The sequence below is a fragment of the Harpia harpyja genome, chromosome 19 (genome assembly GCF_026419915.1).
Source record: "Harpia harpyja isolate bHarHar1 chromosome 19, bHarHar1 primary haplotype, whole genome shotgun sequence".
In the NCBI taxonomy this organism is placed as follows: domain Eukaryota; kingdom Metazoa; phylum Chordata; class Aves; order Accipitriformes; family Accipitridae; genus Harpia; species Harpia harpyja.
Genome location: NC_068958.1, coordinates 7410896 through 7436558, shown reverse-complemented (window position 1 = coordinate 7436558; position 25663 = coordinate 7410896). Strand labels below are relative to the sequence as shown.

The 25663-nt window shown below is 62.9% G+C and overlaps 3 protein-coding genes across 5 annotated transcripts; 1 reads left to right on the top strand and 2 right to left on the bottom strand.

Annotated features, from left to right (window-relative positions):
* The first annotated feature begins 227 nt into the window (after positions 1–227).
* On the top strand, positions 228–11797 carry ENG (endoglin). The gene is made up of 15 exons (XM_052814867.1): positions 228–376; positions 4349–4506; positions 6834–6968; positions 7574–7736; positions 7933–8089; positions 8269–8401; positions 8641–8815; positions 8901–9043; positions 9172–9309; positions 9596–9640; positions 9769–9879; positions 9983–10228; positions 10447–10510; positions 10609–10710; positions 11162–11797. Exons 1-15 carry the CDS (start codon positions 319–321, stop codon positions 11278–11280), a joined length of 1947 nt encoding a protein of 648 aa, XP_052670827.1. The 5' UTR covers positions 228–318; the 3' UTR covers positions 11281–11797.
* On the bottom strand, positions 11660–17049 carry FPGS (folylpolyglutamate synthase). Of its 2 annotated transcripts, none has more exons than XM_052814868.1 (15): positions 16915–17049; positions 15513–15641; positions 15351–15404; positions 15170–15234; positions 14969–15083; positions 14766–14843; positions 14406–14467; positions 14204–14306; positions 14028–14105; positions 13806–13953; positions 13621–13719; positions 13255–13405; positions 13075–13150; positions 12694–12760; positions 11660–12597 (listed from the first exon to the last, which is right to left on the bottom strand). In XM_052814868.1, exons 1-15 carry the CDS (start codon positions 17020–17022, stop codon positions 12173–12175), a joined length of 1758 nt encoding a protein of 585 aa, XP_052670828.1. In that variant the 5' UTR covers positions 17023–17049; the 3' UTR covers positions 11660–12172. The 2 variants fall into 2 exon arrangements, with proteins under 2 accessions (XP_052670828.1, XP_052670829.1); XM_052814869.1 differs by lacking the exon at positions 16915–17049 and adding an exon at positions 15758–15867.
* Positions 17050–17619: 570 nt separating this feature from the next.
* On the bottom strand, positions 17620–25108 carry CDK9 (cyclin dependent kinase 9). Of its 2 annotated transcripts, none has more exons than XM_052814870.1 (7): positions 24963–25108; positions 24323–24404; positions 23367–23457; positions 21250–21416; positions 20883–21054; positions 20657–20805; positions 17620–19428 (listed from the first exon to the last, which is right to left on the bottom strand). In XM_052814870.1, exons 1-7 carry the CDS (start codon positions 25052–25054, stop codon positions 19063–19065), a joined length of 1119 nt encoding a protein of 372 aa, XP_052670830.1. In that variant the 5' UTR covers positions 25055–25108; the 3' UTR covers positions 17620–19062. The 2 variants fall into 2 exon arrangements, 1 of the variants encoding a protein (XP_052670830.1); XR_008239326.1 differs by having other exon boundaries at positions 19225–19428; positions 19841–20805.
* Between the last annotated feature and the right edge of the window lie 555 nt (positions 25109–25663).

Here is a 25663-nt window from a genome sequence, read left to right as displayed (position 1 = left end):
TGTGGTGACGGCCCGCACCGCGCTCCGGGGAAACTGAGGCACGCCGCCTCCCGGGGGGGGGGGTGGTGGTGGTGTCCCTCCTCTCCCCCCCCCCCCCCCGCCCGTTTCGGGCAGCTACCGCCCCCCCCGCCCCCCTCCGCCGCCGGCACGGCCCCAGCGCCGCCAGCGGCATTTCCTCCCGGCGCGGAGCCGCGCCGCCCGCGGACCCTCCTCCTCCTCCTCCTCCTCCTCCTCCTCCTCCTCCGGAGTCGGTTTCCTGCCGCCTCCGCCGCCGCCCGGCACTCGGCGCTGGCTCCCGGGGAGCGGCCGCAGGCGGACATGGCCCCCCGCGCTGCCCCGCTCCTGCCGCTGCTGCTGGCTCTGCTCGGCCGCCCGGGTGAGTGGGGCTGGGGGTTGGGGGGGGGGCACACCGGGATGGGACCCCTGGGACGGCGGCGGTGGCGGGACCCACCGGTGACTCCGGGCTGGACGGGGTCCGGGTCCCCGGGGGGGTGGCCGAAGGGGTCCCGGCTGTGCCGGTGCGGGCAGTGTCACGCCCCGGGAACCTCCCGGGAGAGAAGGTTTTTGGGAGGGGACAGCCCCGGGGGTGGGGAGGGACAAACCTCCCCCCCAGCCCCGGGGGGGGGACACACAACGCGGCCCTGCTGCTCCCCGGGACCCCCGAAATCCAGGCTGCGTCACTGGGGCTCGGGAGGTGTCGAAGGCACCGTTGCTGCGCCCCGGCCGAGGCAATGGCACCCCGGGGCTCCGGGGTGGCTTCTGTGGCCTCCCGGCACTGCGGGGTGTGTGGGTCAATTGGGAGCCGGGGGCGAGGAAAGGGGAAAAACCCTGTAAAGCCCTGCGTGGGCCGTGGGGACAGAGCTGGGGGTTCGTCTGCCCCCGGAGCGTTCGGGCAGAAAAGCAGTAAAGTCACCCCGAGGTCCCTGCGAAGCCACAGGGCAAATTTCAAGGGGCAACGTGCCGGGGGACACCCATGCTGGATGGAGGGCAGGGGGCTGGGGGACCCCGGGGTGCGACCCGCCGGCAGAGGAAAAGGGAACTGGGAAGGCAGCAGGAGACCGGGGCCAGCAGCACTGCCTGTCCTGGCTGGGTCGGTCCCTCCCGGCCACCGCGGGGGCCAGTGCCGGTGGGTGCTGCCAGGCTCGGCACCCGCTCCCTGCCTACTGTCACCCGCTGGTCACTGCCCGGTAGCTGTGCCAGGCAGTCCCTGTCCGGTGAGGCTGTGCCGTATGGGCCATGTCCCCCGTAGCTGTGCCATACAGTCCCCATCCTACGTAGATGTACAGTAAGTTCTGCGTCCTCCGTAACTGTGCGGTACAGTCCCCATCCTTTAGCTGTGCCATATGGTCCGTGTCGTCTGTAGCTGTGCCATACAGTCCCTGTCCTATGGCTGTGCCATGCGGTCCCCATCCTGCATGTATGTGCAATAAGGTCCGTGTTCTCCGTAGGTGTGCGATACAGTCCCCATCCTATAGCTGTGCCATATGGTCCACATCCTATGTAGTTGTGCCATAGAGGCCCTGTCCTACCTATCTGTGATGTATAGTCCCTATACCACGTAGCTGTGCCATCTGGTCCCCATCCTACACCACTGTGCAATGTCACCTCTGTTTTACGTAGCTGTGCCATACAGTCCGTGTCCTTTGTATTTTTCCCATACAGTCTCCGTCCTGTATAGCTGTGCCATACAGTCCCTGCACTAACACGGCTGTGCTATATGGGCTGAGTCCTATGTAGCTATGCCATATGGTCCCTGTCCTATTTAGCTGGGGTATATGGTCCCCATGCTACGTAGTTGTGCTATATGGTCCCCATCCTCCCTAGCTATTGCATACTGTCCCTGTCCTATGTAGCTGTCTAATGCAGTCCTTCTCCTAACTGTTCTATATGGTCCCTAGCCTGTGTAGCTGTGCCATACAGTTCCTGTCCTATGTAACTGAGCTATATAGTCCCTGTCGTATGTGACTGTGTCTGTAAGGTCCCTGTCCCGTGTAACTCCACCATATAGACCATGTCCTATTCATCTGTGCCGTACCATCCCAAACTTATGTAGCTGTGCTATATGGTCCCCATCCTATGTGACTGTGCCATATCGTCCCTGTCCTATGTAGCTATACGGTCCCTGTCCTGTGTAGCTGTGCCACATATGCCACGTCCTGTCTGGCTGCTGCCTCTCTCCGGCAGGGATCCACGGAACTGGGGTGTCCACAGCGGGTGCAGTGCTGGGGGTGCCCATGGTGGGCACAGTGCCACGGGGCCTCATGGACACAGTGGGTTTCCAGAGGCGGGGGACTGGTGCTGCTCCCCACGGGGTGAGCACGGTGCTGGGTCGACCCTTCCTGTCCGCAGGCAGAGGCTGCCCAGTGCCTGGCTGACTTAGAGAGGGGCAGGAATGACATGGCCCGCATCAGTCCCAAAGCCTGGTCCCATCTGCCCTGGCATCAGAGCCCTGATGCCACCTCTGCACGGTCCAACAGCCAGCGGTGGCTCAGAAGGTGACAACCCCCCCTCAAGTTTGCAGTGCGGGGTCCATCCCCATTCCTGACCCGGGCTGAGACCGGCCAGCTTGTTACACAAATGCCGAGGCGGCACAGCCGGATGCCGGGATGCCAGAGCGGCGCTGCCCGTCCCATGGGGCATCCTGTGCTGCCAGAGCCACCCTGGCTCCACACCCCCCCAGCCCGGCACCCCTGGGCGTTGCTCTCTGCCCAGGGCCTTTGATCTGCCCCCAAAACCCCAGGAATAGCCCCCCCGGTCCCTGACCCGTGGGGGAGCTGCGGTGGGACCATCCCCGCTCTCTGGTCTTGGCTGCGCCGGAGCGAGGGAGAGGGCGGGCGGCTGGAAAAACATAAAGTGGATTTTCTTTCTTTCTTCCTTTTTATTTTTTTTTTCCCTTTCCTGGAGTACAAAAATAACAGTGCCCTTATCTGATCGCCCCGGGCGGCCCAGCCGAGCCCCCTTATCTGATCCTGACATAATGCTGGAGCCCGCTGCCTCCAGGGACTGACGGTGCCCGGCTGGCACCGCTGCCCTGCATCCCCTCTGCCGGCATCCCTGCCCTGCGCCGGGGTTGAGCCCAGCCTCGGCCCTACCTGACCTCCCCGCGGGATGCTGCCAGAGGTGTGATGAGCTGCCCGTCCTCTGCCCAGCAATGCCAGGGGCCTCTCGTGGCTGTGCCCGGTGCCGTCGGGGCAGGAGCAGAGGGGAAGAGGGACGCAGCCTGCGGCGCCCAGATAAGCGGCTGTTTATCTTCCTCCCGATGCTGCCGGCCGCACGGCCGCCACGCTGGGGGGAGGAAGCGCTGGACAATAGGTGGGCCCGCGGCAGCGTCACCGGGGGGGGTCTGCGCCGTGACCCTGCCGCCACGGCCACTCCACCTCGATGGCGAGACGTGGGCCAGGGGTGCCGTGATGGGCACGACATGGCACGAGTGGCCCTTTGCCGGCTGCCGCATCCCAAAGCCTCGACAACCCGGAGCATCACGCCCTCCAGCCCCGGTCCCTGCGGGGGCGGCTAGGTGGCCCTGGCGCAGGGTCCAGTCACCTCCCAGCGTGGTGGAGCCCCCAGGGATGGGAAAGGATGGGATGGGAAGGGACGGAGCTCAGTGGTCACCTCCAAAGCAAACACAGCGTCCCAGGCACCGTCTCCCCATGGGAAGCCCCCAGCTGTGGCCACGGGGCTCCACGCTGCCCAGCCCCCTCCAAGGGGGCACCCATAGGTGCAAGCGGGTCCCTAGGACACCTCCCGGCACAGGGGCCAGCTCGAGGACAGCCCGGCCACAGCAGGGCTGCCTGGGGCAGGGGAAATGGCCGAGGCAAATGGGGATTTACAGGATCAGGCTTTCAAACGCGCTCAGGATTTCCCTTGGCAGCCGCCCACCAGCCCTGCTCGCTCGCGCGCCGTGCGGGGGGTTCGGGATGGGGCAAAGCTCACGCCTCGGCGCCTGCGGAGGATGAGCTTTACGGCCATTTCCATACCTGAGCTTCCCGCTTTCCTGCGGCATAGGGGATGCGGGGGGGCTTCCGCCACCGCCCGAGCGTTCGGGGCAGCTGGGCGCGAGTTTTGGCACGCGGCAGCGCCGAGCGGGGACAGCGGATTTTTCCAGCCCGGATCCGAGGGTCATTAACGTGATTGCTGGCAGCGGCAGACGAGCCCTGAGCAAACACGTAGCAGATGGTCCCGCAGGCACTGTGCCGGCAATGGGGCCGTGGTGACGCCGTGCCGGGGGCAGGGGGACAGGGCCGGGGCTGGCGTTGCAACGCAGCCCCCTCCCACATCATGTCCCCTCCGTGCCCTGTCACCCCAAATCTGCATGGCGGGGACTGACTGTCTCTTGTTTTCCTCCCAGACCCCGGGAGAGCCGAGGGCTGCGACCTGCAGCCGGTGACGGCGGAGCCGCCCATCACCCTGTCCTATGCCACCAGCACGGTGCCACGGGGCTGTGTCAGCAGCAGCTCCATAGGCAACAGCCATGAAGTCCACATCCTCAGAGTCGAGTGGTCCAAGGTGAGCAAGCAGGGTCCCGGTGCATCACCCCGGCACTGTCACTCCAGCACTGTCCGCACCGGGCAGGGTGTCCCGGCAGTTGAAACTGTTTCCTCTGACTAAGGCACAGTAAGAGGACCTGGATTAACCTCTTCACCAAGCTGCTTCTCCCAGCGCAGCCACGGGCGTCTCTGGCCCTAACAGAGATTTAAAGTCTTTAGAGGCAACTTTTCTAGCAGCCCATGCTGCCGGGACCGTCTCTGCGCTGGATGTCCCAGGAACCCCTGTTTCCCTGGGGAGGTGGCCTGGTCCCAGCTCGGGAGCAGAGCAGAGCCCCGGGCACCCAATAGGGACCACACCGGAGAGGGAGGGATGGAGAGAGAGATGGATGGAGGGATGGAGTAGGGATAGAGGGATGGAGGGAGGCACATCACTTGAAGGCAGCCGAGCGAGCGGAAACCTGGTCGCCAGCATTTGCACAGCCTGCTGAGGGGCAACAACCACACTGTGGGTGCCCCAGGCAGCTTTCAGGCGAGGACGAGCACAGAGCAGCAGCAGGGCTGGGGCTGCATCCCTGGGTGGCACTGGTACTGGTTGGCGCTGGTGGGTGGGTTTAGAATAGAATAGAATACAACAGAACAGAATAGAATAAAATCATTTAGGTTGGAAAAGACCTTCAAGATCATCAAGTCCAACCATCAACCATGCCCACTTTGCACTGGTGCATGGATTTGCACCAGCACCTGAGTTTGCACCGGCATGTGGGTTTGCACAGCTGCTCTGCAGCATGGCCCAGCAACCCTCGTGCTATCTGGGCCCCAGCAAACCCAGCATTTGATTTTGGCCCAGCCCTGGGCCACCCGGCGCCACGCTCCCCCCTCCCCGCCGCCTCCTGGCTCTCCCAGTTCTGCTTTTCAGGGGAAGGCAGGAGCTGGGCCAGGAGCCGCTGGGGCGGGTGCGTTTTGCAAGGGCCCCTCTCTCCCAGCTTGGTGTGACGTGGCCCTGGCACCCAGGCTCGTGAATAAGCGCCGGGGCCGGGGGTGCCCCGGGGTTGTCACCGGCGGCAGTGGGGGACACGCGCTGATGTCACGGCTGCGGCACCGAGCCCTGTGGCGCACGGGGGGAGCCAGGCAGGGACGTGGCTCCACTCACAGAAGAATTACTGGAAGCCGCTTTCTATAAGCAGATCCCCACGATGCAAAAAAAAAAAAGAAAAAGAAAAAAATAACCTGAAAGGCGGCGGCGGGGCAGTAGCAAGGCTCCCGCCGCTCGCGCAACTGAACAATGGAGCGCCGCAAAACACGCGGCAGGAAAAAAAGCCACCGGCTCCTCCCCGACGCCCGGGGCCACCCGGGGACCCCGGCCACCCACGCTCGCCACAGGGCCACAGCCAGGCCAGGATGCCCACAGCCCCATCCCGCCGGCCCAGTGCCCGGCACTGGCAGCTGCCTCCACCCCGCTGGTCCCCGGCTGGTTTTCCCTGCTCGCTGCCTGGCTCAGCACTTTGTGAGCGGTGATTCAGGCAGCAGTTGCCAAACTTAGCGCCTGGTGTTTTGGCTTCCCCATCCGGATTTCTGGCTGGAGGCCACCGGGCAGTGCCGGCCACAGAGAGCAGTGCGTGCCACTGCTGTGCCCCCGGCATCCCTCTGCACCGGTATGGCTGGTCCCAAGCCTGGAGCGGCTGCATGGTGCTGGGATGGGGCTGGGAAACCCAGGGGGGACATCCCGGTGCCCAGGGTGGGGATGCTCTGGTCTTCAGTGGGGGGACACCCTGGTACCTACAGTGGGGATGCTCCAGTGCCCAGGGTGGGGGATGCCCTGGCCCCAGTGTGGGAATGCTCCAGTCCCCAGTATGAGGATGCTCTGGTTGCTGGTGTAGGGATGCCCCAGTCCCTGGTGTGGGGACATGTCAGTCTCTGGTGTGGGGACACCCCAGGCTGCAGTGGGGTGACGCCAGGGTGCCCAGTGCAGAGATTACTCAGTCCCTGATGCAAGGATGCCCTGGTCCCCAAGGGGTGCCTAGACCCCAGTATGGAGGTGCCCTGGACCCCAGTGTCACCAACTCTGAGGTGGGAATGCTCTGGTGCCTTGCTCAGGGGAGCCGGGGGTTGTTTGCCCCCCCCTGGTGTGGGTACACATCCATGTGGCATCTCTGCATCCCCCCAGCCTGCCCCCCTAAACCTGGCCACGGCTGCCTCCGCGTGGCTTGTGCGTGGGGCCAGCCCGAGGGCTCTCCCTGCTGCCTCTGGCTCTGGGAACAGGTGGGGTGGCCAGGGGGCACCCAGGGAGGTGACAATAATTGGGGCTTGGTGGCTGCGGTGGTGACACTCTCCCCTTTCCCCCCCCAGGCCTCTGCCTTCCCACTGAAGGTGTCCGTCACACCACAAGCTGGTAGCTGCGCCCCGTCACCAGTGCTCATCCTCCTGTGTGCCCGCTGCTCAGCCATCGTCACCTCCCCGTGCCCGGACCTGATCATCCGCACCGTGAGTGCCGCAGCCCCGCACCAGGAGCAACCCCGGGGGGCAGCAGGGCTGGGGCCATTCCCAGATATATTTGGGGGGGCATCCCTGGAGGAGACCGGTACCCCCAACCCTGGAGTCGGTGCTCATGGTGCCCCAGGGAGGAGGGAACGCAACTGGCCGCTGCCGGCAGCGCTGAGCACGGGGCTGGCTGGGCAGGGAATGACGCACAGGGCTGGAAAAAGCTCCTGTTTCCTCCGGATGGCGGGAGGAAGGTCAGGGATGGGGTTTGGCTCCAGCGAGCTGAGCCGGGCCCGGGCGCTTTGTTAGCAAAATAAACCTCCTGCTTTGTTTGTGGCTAATAATAAAGTGGGCTGAGCTCTCCGCGTGCCGCCGGCCGCCCACGCTGCTCCCAGCCCGTGGCCCCAAAAATCCCTGTTCATCTGGGGTGACCCCCAGCCACGATGGAGCCAGGGCTCCAGGGATGCCCGCCTGGCTTAGCTTTACACCCGCATCCTCCGTGCCGGGGGAAAGGCTTTCCACGCTTTCACCGTGCCAGCCTGTGCCAGGGAGGGATGCGCCTTGCCCCCCCCATCCCCCCCCAGCTCAGGCTGCCGCTCGCCCCGCAGGACGCCCGCCTCAGCCTGGGGACCATCGAAGCACAGGGCCCCGAGCCACCCGTGGCTGCCAGCGAGGGGCAGCTGCTGGCCTGGGCTCGGGATACCTACAGGGGCATCACATCCTACAGCGAGCTGCGGGACCCCCGCTGGGTCCAGGTCCGCCTGGGAGAAGGTGCGTGGGGCCGGGGGCTGGCACTGGGGGGCCAGGGTGGGCAGCGATGCTCTTCCTGCTCCTGAAGGGTGACAACCCGCCGGGGTGAAGCACGGTCCTGGGGGAGATGCTATAGGGACCGATGCCCCTGGCCCGGAGCATCTCCCCACCTGCTGAGCACGGTTTGGCTTTGGTGACCCCCCCACCACCTCCACAGCCACCGACAGCCCCCGGGACTGCATCCCCCAGGAGCGCTTCAATGCCACGCTGCACCTCGAGACTGAGGTCTTCTTCCACGGCGTGAAGGGCTGCTCACGCGGGGACACCCAGAGCACCAGGGCTGCCCACATCATCCGCCTGCAGCCTGAGCCCAGGTACCGCGCAGTGCCGGCAGTGGGACCCCCGGGGGTGGCAGGGGGGTGGGGCATGCTTGGGGATGCTCAAGAAGGGGTTGGGGTGTCTCACAGGCAGAGACCCCCCCCCATCCCAAGGAGGGGTACAGGATCTACTGGTGTGGGATGCTGATGCTGAGGGGAATCTCGTGGTTTCGCAGCTCCCCCGTCACAGAGGTGAACTTGTCCCTGAGCTGTCCCGAGAGAGCCGTGAGCAACCAGATCCTCATCCTGCAGAGCCGGGCCAACCTCACCTGGTCCCTCTCCGTCAACAACTGCCACATCCAGTTCTTGGTAGGGCCCCTCTTGAGAGGGACATGTGTTCCCCCCCACCCCCACCAAGGGGGCTGCCAGATGCCAAGAGATGCCGGTGGCTTGGGGAGGGTGACAGGAGGGCACCTGGGGACGTGGCAGCCCCCTTGCTGCAAGCCCTCCTAACGGGGACGAACCCAGAAGCCGTCCCTGCCTTGAGCATCCCTAGCTGTCCCCATCCCTGCTCAGCCCACCCTGTGCTGCCCACTCCTCTACCGTAGGTCTCCGGGAACTACAAGATCATGTCCATCTCCCCGATGCTGCTCCCTGGGGAGCTCCTGCCTGACACAGAGTGGGGCCTCGTTGCCAAAGCCTTCGAGAAAAACTACAGCATCATCGCCTCGTATTCCGCCATCCCCGCCAGCACCCGCATCAGCCTGGAGATCCAGGAGCACGGTGAGGCCCCTGGCGCCCCAGGGCTGGGCAGGATTGGGGGGGTCCCACCGCCCCCACTCAGCCCCCCCATCTCTCTGGCCCGCAGAGGCGATCAGGAAGGCACCCGCAACACCCACCCCCCCGGCCCCCACTGCCAACTCGCTGCCCCACACGCTGCTATTCATGCTCCGTCCCTGGAAGTGCACGGATGAAACCATGGAGATCGTCATCGCCAGGTCCCACCTGGAGGTAAGGGGGGGTTGGGGGGGGGGGTCTGATACCTGCCAGTATCACCCGGGGAGGTTGCATCCTGCTCGGGGTGGGTGGCACGGGGCTCTCCCCAGCCAGTGAGTGACCACTGGGTTTGTTTCTCCCAGCCCATCAAGGATGTGGTGAACATCACGCTGCGGGACATAAGCTGCCAGGCAGAGAAAAATGCCACTCACTTCATGCTGAGAACCCCCCTCAGCCACTGTGGCACCTTGCTGGAGGACAGGGGCCACGCCAACAATGAGGTGAGTGGGGGGGCCAGCTGAGGCACTGCCCCCAGCCCCGTTGATGCCCCACGGGGGCTTCAGTGAGGCTCGGTGGGGCTTCTCCACTGGGATGTCCTTGTTTTTTCATGGCTGGAAACATCCTGCTGCAGCCCACAGCTGAGCCCTGCTGCTGCGCCTGGGTGCTGGTGGAGATGGGGGGGGGGGGGCAGGCGGGTGGTAGGACCCCCATCCCATCCCAGTGGGAACAATGGACCCCGACCGTGGGGACCACTTGGCTGATCCAACCTTCTCCACCTTCTGGCAGCTCATCCTCAACCTGGCCAAGGGTGCAGCGCCCCGGAGTGTGCGGGTAAGAGCCGCGTTTCCCAGCGGGACCGGGGAGGGGAGTGGGACTGTGGGAGAAGGGTGCCAGTGCCACTGCCAGCTGGGTGCTGGGGGGGGGGGGGGGGGTGACCTCAGCACCGTCCCCGCTTGCAGGTGGCCTTCCAGTGCAAGATCCCACGGGAGCTCTTCCTGCGCCTCTTCCCCACTGCCGCCTTTGAGGCACCGCAGACGGAGCTGGAGGTCAACAAGGAGGCTTTCGTGCAGGTACTGCCACCGGCTCAGTGCCTGGGTTGCAGAGGGGGTCCAGCCATCCCCAGGCCGGTGACCCTGATGATGTGTCCCCCTTGCCCCCCTCTCTCCGCGGCAGGCATCCATGCGGTGGGAGGACCACCCTGCCGACCTGCAGCTGAAGGAGTGCTGGCTGGGGGCACCGGGGCGAGAGTCGGTGCTGCTGGTGCAAGGTGGGGAGGCACGTGGCAAGGGGGTGGCCATGCTGGAGGGCCCCCCCAGCAGCCACGGGAGGAAGGTCTGGCGCTTCCGCTTCACCTACGCCATCCCCGAGGGCGGGCGCGTTCCCTTGTCCACCACCCTCAAGTGCAACGCCGGCTTGCAGGTCAGCGTGAGTAACCCCCCCCACCCCATGATGCCACCATGCTGGTCCCCACCATCGGCGGTGGCAGCCTGCCAGCTTTGTCCCACACTGCGGAGTGGGGAATCCCAGCTGGGAGCAGCACCCCCAGTCCCCAAAGAGCCTGGGGGCTCCCAGCCCTGCCCCCTGCCGGGATGTGGGTCTTCCCCCCCCACCCCTCACCCCCGCCTCCACCTCCACAGAACAACACCATCTTCGAGAAGGTCCTGGAGGTGACAGTGAAGGACAGCTGGCGGCCACCCAACAGTGAGTTTGGGGCAGGGGAGGGGGCCGGGGCAGGAGTGGAAGTGGGTAGGAGACCTTCCCCCCAGCGTGGTGGTGCTGATGGCCTCATCCTCCTGCAGATCATGGTCTGGGGCTGGCCGCTGTCCTGGGCATCACCTTCGGCGCCTTCCTCATCGGGGCACTCCTCACTGCCGGGCTCTGGTACATCTACTCGCACACCCGTGAGTATCCACCGCCCCTGGGGACCCCCACAGTGGGATGCGGAGGGGCCACACACATGTCCCTTGCTGGGTTGCCCATGTCCCAGGCCCAAAGCCCCCTGGCCAAGGTCCCCATGTGAGCCAGGGACAAGGCTGCTGCATTGCCATCATCCGTACGGCCTTCCTGGCAATGCCACAGGGGAATAACCCCACAGCTTCCCAGGGTCCCCCCTACTGCCCCGGGGTCCCCCGCTGCCACCTGCCCTAACTCCTGCTCTGGGTGCCATCATGGTCTCCCATGCCCATCTCCATCCCGGGGGCTCAGGGGCCGGCTGGGGAGCAATGCGGGAGGGTTCGTGCATGGGGGCTGGAAGGTCCCATGGGGACGAGCCATGGCCTCCACTGTCCACCCTGAGTCTGGTTTCCCCTTGGTGTTTCCCCCCCTGGCCCCATGGCGGGCGGTGTGAGCCAGGTCCCACCTCCAAACTGCAGCCGGTTTCCAGCACGGCGCCAGCCTCGGAGAGCAGCAGCACCAACCACAGCATCGGCAGCACCCAGAGCACCCCCTGCTCCACCAGCAGCATGGCCTGACCCCTCTGGGCCCCCCCGAGCCTGGCCAGCCCCCATCCGCCGGACTTGGGGACACACCCCGGCTCCATTAAGCTGTTTTTTTGCCCCAAATCTCAGGCTGAGCCCGGAGGGGGCCTCCGTTACTCATTCAGTGAATGCTTTGGCCCCCGGAGGACAGCCCACGCCGGGGAGGGGGGGCACCCTGCAACCTCCCCAGGGTCACCCGCTGCTGGGTGCGCCAGGGAGGTAGAGAAAGCAGCTATTGCCAAAGTCCCCCCAAGGCTCCCCATCAAATGGGGGCAGGGGGGGCAAAAGTGGGTGCCCCCAGGATGTGCCCCAGCACTTGAGGTGACACCCACACCCCTCCTGCGTCCCCCCAAGAAGGCAGCAGGCACCACTAGGAGCAGCAAGGTTTATTGGGGAGGGGGGGGGTGTAGGGCTGCTGCTCCCCCACAGGGCGTTGGGCAGAAACCACCCCCCCCAGCTCCCCATCCAAGTTACAAACTCTTATTAATAATAAAAATCTTCCCTACGTTAAGTTAGTAGTGCCCTGATGCTGAGCCTCGATGCAGCTCGAGACTCTCACCTACCGCCCCCTGCAAAACCGTCCACCCCCCCAGGCACCGGGACTCCGGCACAGCCTGGGGCAGCCCCCCTACAGCCTGGGGCCCCCCCTAGTTGATTTCACCAAGGTGGGCTGGGAGCATACCCCCCCGTGGCCAGTGTCCCCAGCGGGGACACAGGTACAAGGCACTGGGGTGAAAAGATCCGAGCCGGGATGGGGTTGGGGGTCCTGCGTCCCCCCTCCCAGCCATCTCCAAGCATCATCGGGGGGCAGAACCGGTAAAAAGTAAAAAACCGGTAAAAAGTACCTTCAAGTAAAAAGAGGCGCAAAGCCCCGTCCACCCCCACGTTACTGGGAGAGCGCAGGGTCGAGCAGCCGGAGGACCCCCCCCACCAAGTGCAGGCTGCCGGTGACCAGGACACGGATGGCGGCCGCCTCCTGCAGCAGCACGGCCCCGCTGCTGGCGGCGGGGTGGTGAGCCCCCGTGGCAGTGGGTGCTGCCAGGTGGGGGTCCCGGCCCTGTGCCACCCACCGCAGCGCCTGGGCCAGGCAAGGGAAGACGAGGGCTGGGGAATTGAGGGGTCGCGGGGCCGGGGGGACCAGAAGCAAGGTCCCTCGGGCAGGAGCTGGCTGCAGCAGCCCCCCCGCCCGCAGGGGGGCCGAGAGCCAGGGGTCCTGCCCCGCTTTCTCCTCCAGCAGCCGGGTCCATGTCTGCTGGTTCTCCAGGCAGCGGGTCAGGGCGGTCTCCAGTGTCACGTTGAAGTTTTGCTGGTCTGGGAGAGATGGGGATGGGGGTCAGGGATTAGGTGGGGCCAGGGAGGGGTCAGGGATGGGGGGGCCGGGGGAGACCCTGGCACCCCGGCACTCACCCACGTTGCCGGCCATCGACACCTCCGTGAAGTTGGGGCAGAAGACAGCGTAGTCAAAGTGGCAGGGCTGTGGGGAGAGAGGGGGGGGTCAGTGCTGTGGGAGCCCTCAGGACCCACCCATGGGATTCCTACTGGGACCTGTCCCACATCGGAGTTCCCCCCTGCATCCAGGGCTGCGAGACCCCTGGGGGGGGCACTGAGGCGGGATACAACCAGGGACAGCAGGGTGGACAGACAGACAGACAGACAGACAGCACACGGCATCAGCTCCACCTCGTGGCTCCCTGCACTCACAGCAAAGCAGGTCCCAGCACAGGCAGAGAACCCAGGCGTCCGGGCCCACTGACACCCCCTCCCACCCCCCCCCCCCCAAAACCTCACCACCAGCAGCTTGAGCAGTGCCGCCGTGTCCCGGTCCCCCGTGGCGTTGAACAGCAGCACACGCACCTCGGAGCCGCTGCGGGGATAAAGGGTGGGGGTGGCCCGTGCCCCATGGGGACCCCCGGCACCACCACCGTGCCCCACCGTGTGTGTCATCCCCCCCCCTCGTCCCCCCCTTACTCGTGGGGCTTGTCCTGGTTGAGGGCGGCCTGGCGGAACCAGCGGACGCAAGCCTGGATGCTGCTGGTGGTGTGAGCCCCGTCCAGGTACCACGTCACGGGGCCGTGGGGCAGCACCTGGGTCCGGCCCAGCCACTCCGTGTCCCGCAGGCCTGGGAGCGGGGGGGGGCACAGGGCATGGCTGGGACCCCCAGGTGCCCCTCCAGCACCGGGACCCCCGCAGGGATCAAATGCGGGGTGGGCAGCCAGGCTGTGCCCTCCAGTACAGGCAGCACTGGCCGGGGGCCCGGTGTGGTGTCGTCCCTCCCCGAGCCCTGCAACACGACAGCGGGGGGGGGGGGGGCAGCCCGGCACAGCCATACTGCACCTTGGATCATGGCATCGGTGGGTCGAAAGGTGGGCGCCAGCGGCACCAGCCTCCCCACCAGCTCGGTGCCTGATGGCACCTCCTTCAGCTCCCCGAGACCTGGGGGGACAGGCGCCCTGCTGAGACCCTGGGGGGCCACAACGGGGTCTGACCCCCCCGTCCCCGTGCCTGTCCCCCCACCTTACCCCGGCAGCCGCGGAGCTGCAGCCAGGTCCGTGCCAGCTGCAAGGCCAGGGCGGCATTGGAGCGTTGGTGGGCGCCTGCCAGCCCCAGCTCCAGCACCTGGTTGTCCCCCTCGAAGGCGTCCAGCTCCGGGCAGAGGTAGAGGGGACACTGCGGAGAGAAGAGGCTGAGCTCCCCCCCGCCATGGGGTATCCCCCATCCACCCCCACCACCACCCAACTCACCTCCCGCTCCTGGGCTCGGTCCCTCAGCACCTCCAGCGGCCCCTCCGGCTGCGCCACGGTGAACGCCGGCACGCCAGGCTGCGAAGGACGGGGGTGCTCAGGGCCACGGGGCTGCTCAGGGCCACGAGGGAGCACACCTTGAAACTGCGAGAGGGTGGAGGACTGGGTCTCCCTACCTTAAAAATGCCCCCCTTCTGCCAGGCGATCTTCTCCATGGTGTCCCCCAGGATGCTGGTGTGGTCGATGCCCAGGGACGAGACCCCACACACCACCGGCGCCCTGGGGATGCAGCATGGCAGTGTCCCTGCTGTCCCTCCGCCGTGGGGACACCAGGCCCTGGCAGCCCCAGGGGACAGGCTCAGCTCCGCTGGCTCCTACCTGATGATGTTAGTGCAGTCGTAGGCGCCACCAATGCCAACCTCCACCACCGCCAGGTCCACCTGGGGACACGGGGACACTGGAGCCATCACAGGACCACCAGCAGCATGTGTCCCCATGGATTCAGGGATGCGGGTAGGGCCCGGTCCCTGCCACCGTCCCTCCAAACCCATGCCTGAACATGCACCCCACTCGTGGGGAGACCGTCCACCCGACACAGCATCCCCTGGTTACAGCCACAACAGCCTGACCGATGCCAAGTTCTGCCCCAGGTCAGGGCTGGACCCCAGGTGTCCCCCCTCCCCGAAGTCCCCACCAACCTGACATCCCCATCACAAGCTGGAGGCCACCACCACCTACCTTCTCCTGCAGGAAGACGTGGAAGGCCATGATGGTGAGGAAGCGGAAGTACGCCGGCATGCTGGCACACACCGGGTCCTGCCAGGCAGAGTGGGCATAAAAGGATGGCATGGAGCATCCCCAACTGGCGCTGGGGTCCACGGCCCCAGGGAGGGGGGGGTCCCAGGGGAGGAAGCACCCCCCACAAGCCCTGCCACCCCCACCTTGGTCTCCTCCAGGCGGTTGTAGACGAGCCAGAAGTACTTGCTGAAGAGGTCCTTGCTGATGGGCTGCCCGTTGATGCGGATTCGTTCACGCACCTGCACTAGGTGAGGGGAACTGGGGGGGGGGAGCAGAGCAGGTGGGGGCCATGGTCAGGCATGGCACCACCAGCCCCCCCAAACCTCCTAACCCCCCCTGCCCACCTGTAAAAGCCAGTCTTCAGCCCATAGCTGCGGAGTATGCACTCGGTGAAGGCACACACTGAGCCCTGAGGAGACGGCAGCGTTAAAACCCCCCGTCCCAGGGCAGGGGCAAATGGAACCACAGATGCTGGTGGCCCCCCTCGCCCCCCCAGGCCCCCACGGCACTGCCCGCCCGCCTCACCTTGCCCTTCGTCCCTGTGACGTGGATGATGTTCAGTCGATCCAGGTCCTCGACCTGCAGGAGGTCAACCACCCCGTGAGACCCCCGCGGCAGCCAGCACCGAGCATGGTGGCACCGCTGCTGGAATGGGGCGGGGGGGGCAGGGACAGGGACCCCCCTCACCTTCAGCCCGCTCCTCTCCAAAAAGCCCCGCATGGCTTCCAGCTGGGCTTGGGGATCACCACGTTCCCGCTTCACCTGCTCCAGGAAGCTGGCGTTGGTCTGCAAGGTGTTGAGGGTCCGGATGGTGTCCTGGAAAGACCCCCAGAGGTGGTCAGGATGGTGCCCATCACCGCAGCCTCAGGGCTGTGCCCACCGCCACGGCCCCGGGGGCCAGCCTGCCCTGTGCCCACTGCACCTCCACCCACCCCATGGGGCTCAGTTCCCTCGGCAGCACCCGCAGCCGTCCACGCCGGCGGCATCTCCGCCATGGCCTCGCGGGGACGTGCCGGCAGCGCCAGCGTCTGTCGCAGGGATGCCGTGGGGACGGGCTACTTATCGGCAAGGGGAGCCCGCCCCTTCCCGGGTGCCCCTTGGCCCCACGGGGGGGGCACAGGGCAGCCCAGCACCCAGCACCCACCTCTGCCCCAGCGGGACAAGGCCGCCCGTGGGCGCGAGCGGGCGGTGCTCCGGTGCTGGCATCCGTGCCCGCTGGTGTTTAATTATAGGCGCAAACGAAGCAACAGAGCTGCACCTGCATGGCGCACGCGGGACACCCCGCTGCACAGCCACGGCCGCTGCCAGAGGTCACCGGTGCCACCGAGCTCCCGGAACCCGCACCGGGGGGATGCAGGCCTGGCCCCGGCACCGCCGCGGTGGGGACCTGGCGTGGGACAAGCCCGTGTCCCCAGCGTGGGGACACCCCACCCGAGCAGCCGGGCCCCGTCCCAGCAGCCGGCGGCGCGGGGACCCGTGGCGGTTCTGGCTCCGGTGGAGCGCGGGGCTGGGGCAGGACAGCTCCCCGCTCCCGGGGGGCTCCGCACCGTCCCTCAGCCTGGGGACCGCCGGCGTCCCCGCGATGCCAGGCAGCCGCGTGGGCCCGGGACGCGCCCCTGCGTGTCGGACCGGGTCCCGCTGCGGGCCGGGGTCACGCCGGTGCCGCCACGAGGGACGGAGGTTTGCGGGGCACCGGCGGTCCCCGGCGGAAAGAAGGGCGAGATGGTGAGCGGCGCCTGGCGCGGCCCGGGGCTGCGGGAGAGGGGCAACCCCGCAGGCGGGGCCGGGGGTCCGGCCGCCCCGCACGGTACCGGAGCCACCTCGCTGTCCCGGCCCCGTGACCCGCCCACCCCCGAGCTCGCAGGCCCGCGGCTGGGGAAGGGACCGCCGGTGCTGGGGAGCCCCGCCAGCCGCCCTCCAGCGCCGGGCTCGGTGGGATGCCCCGGGCCCCAGCGCGCAGTCCGGCCGGCTGCAGCCTCCCGGTGCCCCCGCCGCACGATCCAGCCCCCCCCCTCCCTCCCCGGCAGCACTCGGTGCGAGGTCCCGCTCCCTGCAGCGCCGCCCCCCCCCCCCCCCCCCCCGCCCGTACCTGGTAGTCCATGGCGGGGGCACGCGCCGGCCGCGTGCTGAACCGGCGCCCGGCGGCGGCAATTGCCCGCAACGCCCCACGTAGCGCGCGCAGCCCCCGCGCCACCATCCCGCCGCGCCGCGCGCCTGCCGCCGGGAGCCCGCGCCACCCCCTGGGGCGGGACCACCCCCAGCAGCCCCCGCCCCGCCCGCCGCCATCTTTGAAATGGGCAGTGCGCCGCCACGTCGGAGGGGGGCGCCATCTTTGCGAGGGGCAGCGAAGGAGGAGGCAGGGCGAGTGGGCGTGGACCCTTCCTCCTCCCGCGGAGCGAGCAAGCCCACCCCGGCTTGGGGTTCCTCGGCACGGCCGAGCCAGGACTCAGCTCGGCGGCCCCGGCCCCCACAGCACGACACCGGGGCACAAGGGGCTGCTCTGGGGTGCAGGGCCCCCCCCTCAGCTCTCCGGCCCCCAGCCAGGCAGCATCCCCTCACGCTCTGCTCGCGCTGCTGTGTTAATCCGCTGCAGCGCTAATTGCGCTGGCCCTCCCTGCCGTTAACAGCGCAGGGGTGGGAAGCCCCCCCAGGAGGGGAGCACCAGCGGGGGAGCTGCGATGTCCGACCCCAACCCTGGGCGCCTGTCCTCGGGGATGACAGAGGTGCTGTCTTACAGCACTCCAGCTGCTTTCTCCCTTTAGGCAAAAGAGTGACACAACGTTAAAACCAGCCATTTGGGACAGGATCGTGTTTATTCACAACCAGCAGAAGTGATCTGGCTTATTGCTTGCAACCAACCTCATTTTTTCCAAAGAAACCAAGTCCCCCTAACCAGACACTGTTTCAGAGCCCCGCATCGAGAGATTTACCTTGTACACGTCCTTTATCATCCTCACTTTTTGTCCTGAGAACAGCCCTGCTCACCACTGCTTCCTCCTGACACCTTATGCTACCGACGTGGCTTTTGCATTAGTCTAGTTAATGGACAACCTATCAAATGCCAAAGGTTATCACCTGCTGCATGTCGTACACGTTATTTTTTTGAAAGTCTTGGGATCCATGGGGCTCACTGAGAAAACGGCCAGCTGCAGCTGACAGCCGTGGAAGACAAAGCGTTCAGCGAGCGGTTCCGCTACAGCAGGCTGTGAAGGAGCACTCACTCTGTAAGAGTTGGTCCGGACAAGCTCTGGCTGGTCGCTGTACCCAGGGAAGGCAGCGGTCTTGCTCTAGACTCATGCAAAGAGCTCCAGGGCAGAGGAGCAGACACGCGAGTGTTCAAAGAGTCACCCTGCTCCCAAGCACAGTGTTCCAAACACTGCCAGGCCATCGTGAAATCCCTGCAGACAGTGGGACGGCAGGTCTCGCCCCAGGCTGAGGCGAGCACTCACAACTCCCTTCCCCATCCAAACTCCTGCCACAGCCAGCACTACAGGGAAAGCATGCAGCAGGGTGGGTGTGTCTGACACGACTCCCAATTGCAGTTTGCACGAAGAAAGCGTGGACACCGCGTGCTGTTACAGAGATCAACGATTCCCACCGTAAATCCTGGCTGTATGGAGCAACCAGCTCTGCCAGCCGCCCCTCTGGTTTGCCCCTTTCTAGGCTAGAGCCAGTGTGAGTTAGTCATGCTGTCTAGAGCAACTCTGCCTTCCCCAGGACACCTCCGCATTACTCAGAAGCGCCTGCGTTGTCCTACATCAACGCTTCAGCATTCAAAGGACACGCCGTGCAGCAGCTATGACCAACCGAGAGAGCTGCAACATATCCCAGCAGGGCTCAGTTTGGTCCAGGGCAGGTACTCCCAGTCCTGCCGGTCACAGCACCGCTCGCCAAGAGCCCCAGCACTGACAGAGCCACTTTCTCCATCACCAGGTCCATAACAATCGATCCACAAGATTAACGTAACCAATACAGACTGTTGCAGGGGGAACACAGGCTCTGTGCCAAAGCTGCAGGGAAACAACCCCGGGCCCGCAGGTATCACCTTCCCAGTCACGCAGCTCCACAGTGGCTGAGCTGCTGCATGAGAAGAGAGGACGGCAGAGCTCGGTTAAAGCCAGCAGACGCTTCTCCTTGAAGAAAGTCCCTTCCCAGACAGAACGACCCCACCAGGACATCCCCGCTCAATGCAACCTGCAGAGTAGCCCAGCCGGGACCCCGCTGGGGAAGCCCCTGCTCAAAACACTCTGTCAAATTCAGTCTGGTTGGTTGCAGCCGGGTTCCTGCCCTGGTTTGCTGGCTGCTGGGGCATGTGCCCACCCCTCCTCCGTGGTGGGGCCAGGTACTCGAACATGGACTGGTTGTGCGTGGACAGCATGTTTTTGAGGTCTGAGGGCATGGGGTCTGACCAGAAGAAGTCATGGTTCAGCGCGTCGTCGCTGTCAATCCGCTGGGCAGGATCCAGCACCAGCAGCTTGTCAATGAGGTCGAGTGCATAGGGGTCTTTGACGTAGGCTTTCAGGCGATCCTTCACCTTGCGCTTCTGGCCCTTGGGGAGATCCAGCTTCTGGTACAGCTCATATTTATCCACATTCGGCCAAACCTGGAAAGGGGCAGGAAAGGGGGGTTGGGAGGAAATAATTATGAACAGAGCAAGCCATTTTTGATGCGAACACCCTCAGGGAAACCAAGGTGAGGTCTGCCGAGAGAACAATACTATTTAATAACCTCCAAGCTGGCAGGCCTTGTTCCCACAGCATGAAGGCACTAAAAGGTGTGCTAAAGCCTGGAGACACATGGACAAGTCAAGACAGAGTCTTCCTGGTGTGGGAATGGCACCCAAGATGCTCCAGGATCTCTGGTTCTCCCACAAGAGCTACTAGAGAGCACAGCTTGGGCCAGCTAAAACATCCAGAAATGTAAAATGACAAAACTTATTGCTAAACAACCACCTGGATGTATGTGGCACCTTTTATCCTTAGAAAGCAAAGCCTGCTGCAATCACCAGTGCTTACCTCAACCCCGATCTGGGAGAGACCACAGCAGGTATCTACATATAAAAGAAAGCGCCTTCAATGTATACATAATATATGTAACAGAAGCATCAGGCCTCTGCAGCTGCCTGCACAACACACCCCACCAGATTACAGCCCTGGAGAAGAGATCCCTCAGCTCGATCACCCACAAGAGGGCAGGACAAGCTGCCATTAAATAAGGAGCTGAGAAAGGGCCGAGTGCTCACACCAGGGCTGAGTTGATGCCACAAATCACAAGCCAGAATTAAAGCGGCTTTTCAAGGTGACCAGTGCAAAGCACCAGAGACAAACCTCTCAACACAAAACAAAAAAACCCCACCCTTCTTTTAAGCAGAAATTCAGAGGGTGTTTATGAGAGACAACCCCCAAACACAGGCTAGAACAGATTCCTACATGTAATGTTCTGTTCTTTCACACTCGGACCTGCCAGCATCCTCTCTGCGCTCAAAAACAAGGACACGACTCACCCCTCCTGAAAGAGGTCTGGGAGGCCAAGTTCACCCTCTTCTCCTTAAAAGGTTGAGCACAAGTAACATCACAGCTGTAGTTTACATAGAGCAGCAAGGAAAGCGCAGCGTCCCACTGTGCACTTGGCTCCCAGGAAGCAAACAGCATTTGCAGGAGCTTCCCCAGCCTCCCTGCCAGCAGCAGGCACACTCCAGTGCCAGGAACGTGCAGCAGCCATCGCACAGGGCAGGGAAGAGGCCCAGGAGTGCTCCGTCCCGGTCCCTGCCCACAGCACCGCTTCACACCTCTCTCCTGCCCTCCACAGCTTGCCCACACTCTTGCCCTCACCTCTGGCGTGATGGATCCACAGAGCTGGCTGATGAGGGTGAGCTGGTGCTGCTCTGTGTTCCCCTGCATGATGGGGCTGCGGGTCCACATCTCTGCCATGATGCAGCCTCCACCCCACAGGTCAATGGGGGGACCATAGTCCCGCTCCCCTAAACGGAGATGCCGTTGTTAGTCACCCAGGGGAAGGAGAAGGGCAGAGAAGCCAGCAGAGCCCATCACCTCCTACCTAGGAGCAGCTCTGGCGGCCGATACCACAGAGTCACCACCCGGTTGGTGTAGCGGTTTGGCTGGCTGTTCTTAGCCAGGCTGAAAGCTCGAGCCAGCCCGAAGTCTGCAAGCTTCAGGACTCCATCCCGCGTGATCAGGACATTCGCAGCTTTCATGTCTCGATGCAAGATCTGTACAAGGACAGACATCGAAAGGTTAAGCCATTAAGGCACCCTCCTTGGGTCCCTGGTGCCAGCAGGGTACTCATACTCCGGAGGTGGAGGACAAGGAAGGACTTCCCTCCAGCCTGCACCACGACACCCGCTCCTTGGAAAGCTACAGAGAGCAGGGTGACCTCAGGGCACAGCATCGATCTGGCCCATTACCTTGTTCCTGTGGATGTAGTAAAGTCCATTCAATAGCATCTGCATAACTTTCTTGATCTCTGAGAGCGTGAACTTGACGTGAGCATTGCTGAGAAGGCCAGCCAGGTCGTGCTCGCAGAAGTCAAACACAAGGTAGATACTGCCCTTGCAGCGGTTGTATGGAGAGGCTACAGGGAGAGGCAAGGAAGGACTGTCAGCGAGGGACCCTGAACTCCGTCACAGCTCCTCCTGACCTCCAGCCACCCTGCTGCTCATACAGTGCTCACTAGACAAAACCTCGGGGCACAGGAACACAGAGAACCAGAGACAGCCTGCAGGCCTCAAGACCCTTCGTAAAGAGGCACTAAGATAGCACAGCTAGCAAGGGAAGAACAAGGGATGAGAATCAGAGTAGTGAATGTTGTCAGGCAAGGAAAGGGCATGAAAATCTTTGAAAGCTTCATTTTGTGTTGTTCCATGTGCATAACGGCTGTGGGGTTTCCTCCTTGCAAGTTGTGGCTGGTAGGTGTACATACCGCTAGCTGCCAGCCAAGCACTATCACTGATTGCATCAGCGATAGAGCAGGCACCCGCAAAGACAGCCCCAGGAAAAATGCAGAAACAGAGAAAATCCATCTAATGTAACACTAGAAAGTGAGGCTTTCTGCAACCTCAAACAGCATCTACGAAAACGGACTGATCTCAATCAAAGTAATTTAAAACTCCAACTCCAATTGTCAAAAAATTGTCCAAAAGTCAGTAACAGGAAACCTCAAATGAAGCAATCGATTTCAATCTTGTTCCTAGAGCACACATGCAAAACATTATTAAAAACAAAGGCTAATTTTCATCAGCTGTAATCAGCAAAACCTGCTGATCACCCAACTCCACCCAAAAAATGAGGGTTAAGCTCAACCGCCATAGAAACACTCCACACTCCTCCGCCAGCCAGAAGGGTGCCTGCTAGATCAGGTTTGCAGTTCCTTACACGGATATGGCCCCTACCACACCTTTCGTAGGTAAAAAGAGAAAAGCTTAAATTTTGAGAACAGCAAATGCAGTGTTTCTACTTTACTGGAAACTGAGGTCAAGGTAGATTTGGATGAAAACTGGAATTCAAACAAAACACAAAAAACTGACGTGTCTACAAAAATATTTACCTTAGGTATGCCCGACACCCAATCATTACAACTCATTTAATCACACAACGATTTAAAAATTAACTTGTCAGTGTTTCTACTTGTACCTGTTCAGACAATAATCTACACACTGTGGAGTACTGGAGTAACTTCAAGTTCCTGGTCCCAGGCCAGGGATTTCTACCAGTTCAGTGACCAGAGTTTTTTAAAAACATCATCACCAGATACCTGCCACTTTCGGTTTTATTTAACTGAAATTACTGTCTTGAGAATAGCAGCTTTTAACATCAGCTACCACTTTCAAAAGTACTTTTCCAGTACAAATCCATATAAGAGAATGATATATAAAAACTAGCAAGTGTTTTAAAGTAATTTCGCTGGAAACGGAGCCAGGCCAGGTGCACTGAGCGTGCCAGTCATGCAGTGGAGCCGTGTGGTGGAAGTGAGGAGGTGGAGGAGCAGCTCAGAACTGCCCTGTGTGGAGTCCCTGCCCTCACAGCATGAGCAGTTACTGTCATCCGCAGAAAGAGACGCTGAGCGAGTCTCCAGCTGGAGCTGTGTCATCAGCTCAGAGCTGCCATGAACTGTCAAAAGCCAACCAGAGGGACAGCTCCAGCTCCTGACAGGGAACCAACTGTGCACAGCCATGAAATCAGCTCTGGGCTGAGAACCCTCTGCTTCAAAGTCTCTCCAGCACTGGTTTATTTAAAGCCTCTCAGACGGGAGTTTTCCAAGACGGGCAGCATTCACCACCATGGCACAGGCATATCCTAGCAGGACTAACAACAGCTTTTTCCAGCCAAGCTGCAGCAACATTCTAACTCACTTAGAAACTGTTTTCCAAGGTGAGGGTACTATCATGCCACACCACAGGCAGGAACAGAGGCCTGTGTTCAGCTAGAGGACCCCACCCCCAGCACAAACCACCAGCCTGCTCAGCAGCGAAGGAGGGCTGAAAAAAAGGCAACAGCCTGCACAAGAGAGGCCCCCACAAGCTACCTTTGGTCCTGCAGATTTCTATGAGGTTCACCACGTTCTCATGTTTGAGCAGCTGGAGGATTTTAATCTCTCGCAAGGCTGTGATGGGGAACTGTAAAGAAGAAAGAGAGGACAGGGATTAGGGGTGCAGGAGACCAGGCCACCCTTGCCTAGAGAACAGGAGAGATGTGACCACAGCAGCTTGGCATGGGACCTGCTCAAGCAGCACTGCGACAAATCACTGAAGGGTAATCAGAGCTTTAAAATAAAACACCAACACCGGGATTGTCAAAATTTATTCACCATCAGGCCACCATTGGTGAGGGAGATTGTGCCACAAAACGGAAGTGTTTGCGTGGTGCCGAGATGGGCACACAGAAACCCATCCCTCCTCCCCTCACCTCGCATGTTCATAACAGGACATGGTAAAACCCAGCTTGAGCTGCAGAGCAAACTCCCTAGCTGCTGCCCATGCTGTTTAAGAGCTCTCTCCCCAGCTTGCCCCATCTCTGCACACCCCTGAGCCTGTGCCTTTCACGCACTACCCAGTTCTTCCACAAATACCAGCCCGTGTGGAGCCCTGCACCAGGGCTGACAGGGTTTTGCACAGGAGGAGGAATACGTGGGTAGCAGCCACTTCCCAGCAGCTGTGCTGTGCAGCCCAGGCACCACACAGCTACTGCTACACACTGCTGCCACCTGCCTTTGCAGCCAAGAAGGTGATAACAGGCTGTACACCTTGGCAGGGCATCCACAAGACCCAACATTATCACAGTATCAGTAGGAGAGGAAAAAGGCCATGGGGCTGGGATCCTGTCCACACCCTTACAGGTTCAAGGTCTGGCACGTTATAGCAGTAAATATTGTTAAAGAACAGAGTGAAAACACATCTCTGCCATCCCAAAGATTAACTTTCACCTATGAACCTCCCAGTCCAGGCCTTCCCAAACTCAGCCCAGCCATGCTCCCACACTTACCCCCTCCTTCTCATTTTCCATCAACACTTTCTTCAGTGCTACTTTCTTGCCTGTCTGACGATGTTTGGCTTTGAAAACTTCCCTATAAAACCAGAAACAAATCTGTGAGCAGCACAAGGAAGAAGGGAAGGAACCAGGTGCTCCTGACCAGGAACAAGCCCAAACAAGACACATGAGAACGCCATACAGTCAGCTCTGTGCTGAGCCACCATTTGACCCAGCCACATCCCCTTTGGACTAAATGCCCTCAGGACTGGCTGAGCCAACCCAGACCCCAGAGCTCCCACAGTCCCACAAGGATTTTGGGCAAAGTTGCACCTTTTGGGGAAAGTTGCTGGTCCCTGCCCCTACCGTCTCCAGGGTAAACTCTGCTCTGCCAGAGCCCGAGGCAGAGCAGGGCCTAGGGGTGGGAAAAAGAGGGCTCAGGGGCCAGGCTGGTTCCCTGGGGCCAGAGGGGTGACTGGGGAAAGGACACCCAAGCAAGGGGCACCCGGGCCTGGGGCGGGCGGGCCGGCCGCGGGGCTGAGGAGGCCGGGCCCGGGCGGCAGGCCCGAGGGCGGGGTAGGCCGGGGTGGGCCGGGGAGGACTGGGGGGGGCCGGAGCCGGGCACGGGTCAGACCGGGGCCAGCGGGGCGCTCACCCGAAGGTGCCCTGCCCGATCTTGGCGAGCTTCTCGTACTTGGAGACCTCATCACAGAAAGGACACTCCACCATGTCGTACTGCTTGGCCATGCCGACCGCCGCCGTTGCTACAGCACCGCGACACGCCTATTCCGTCACGTGCCCCGCCCCTTCCGTCACGCGCCGCTGCTCCGCCGCCGCCCCGCGAGGCCTCCTGGGAGTTGTAGTCCGGCGGCGGCGGCGGCCATGTTGTCACCGCCCGTCACTCTCTCGGGGTGCTCGGCTGGGCTGTTCTTGCCGCTGCCGCCAGCAGCCCTCCCGCTGCCGCGGCTGGCCCCTCGCCCCGCCGTCAGCCACCCCAGAGCGTGTCCATGTCCGCGTCCGTGCCACAGCATCCTCAAGGAAGCAGCTCCGTGCACCCCGCTGTCACCCACATCCCTCCACCTGGCCCAGCGCACCGAGCAGCCCCTGGTGCTGGTAGCCCTAAAGTATGTCACCATGTCCCCTGCGTGCTTACACCCATCAGGGATTTAACAGCATTTCTGCTCCCTGGCTCTGCACTGTGCCTGCACTCGGGGGCTGTGGTGAGAGGACCCCATGGCCAGGGCAGGACACCAGGACCTGGTCCCAGGGAGACCCCGCGTTCCCGCCCCGCTGGCAGAAACATTCCCGGCTGGGGACACCATCCACCTCGGCAACGCCCGTGTTCGGGTGCAGAAC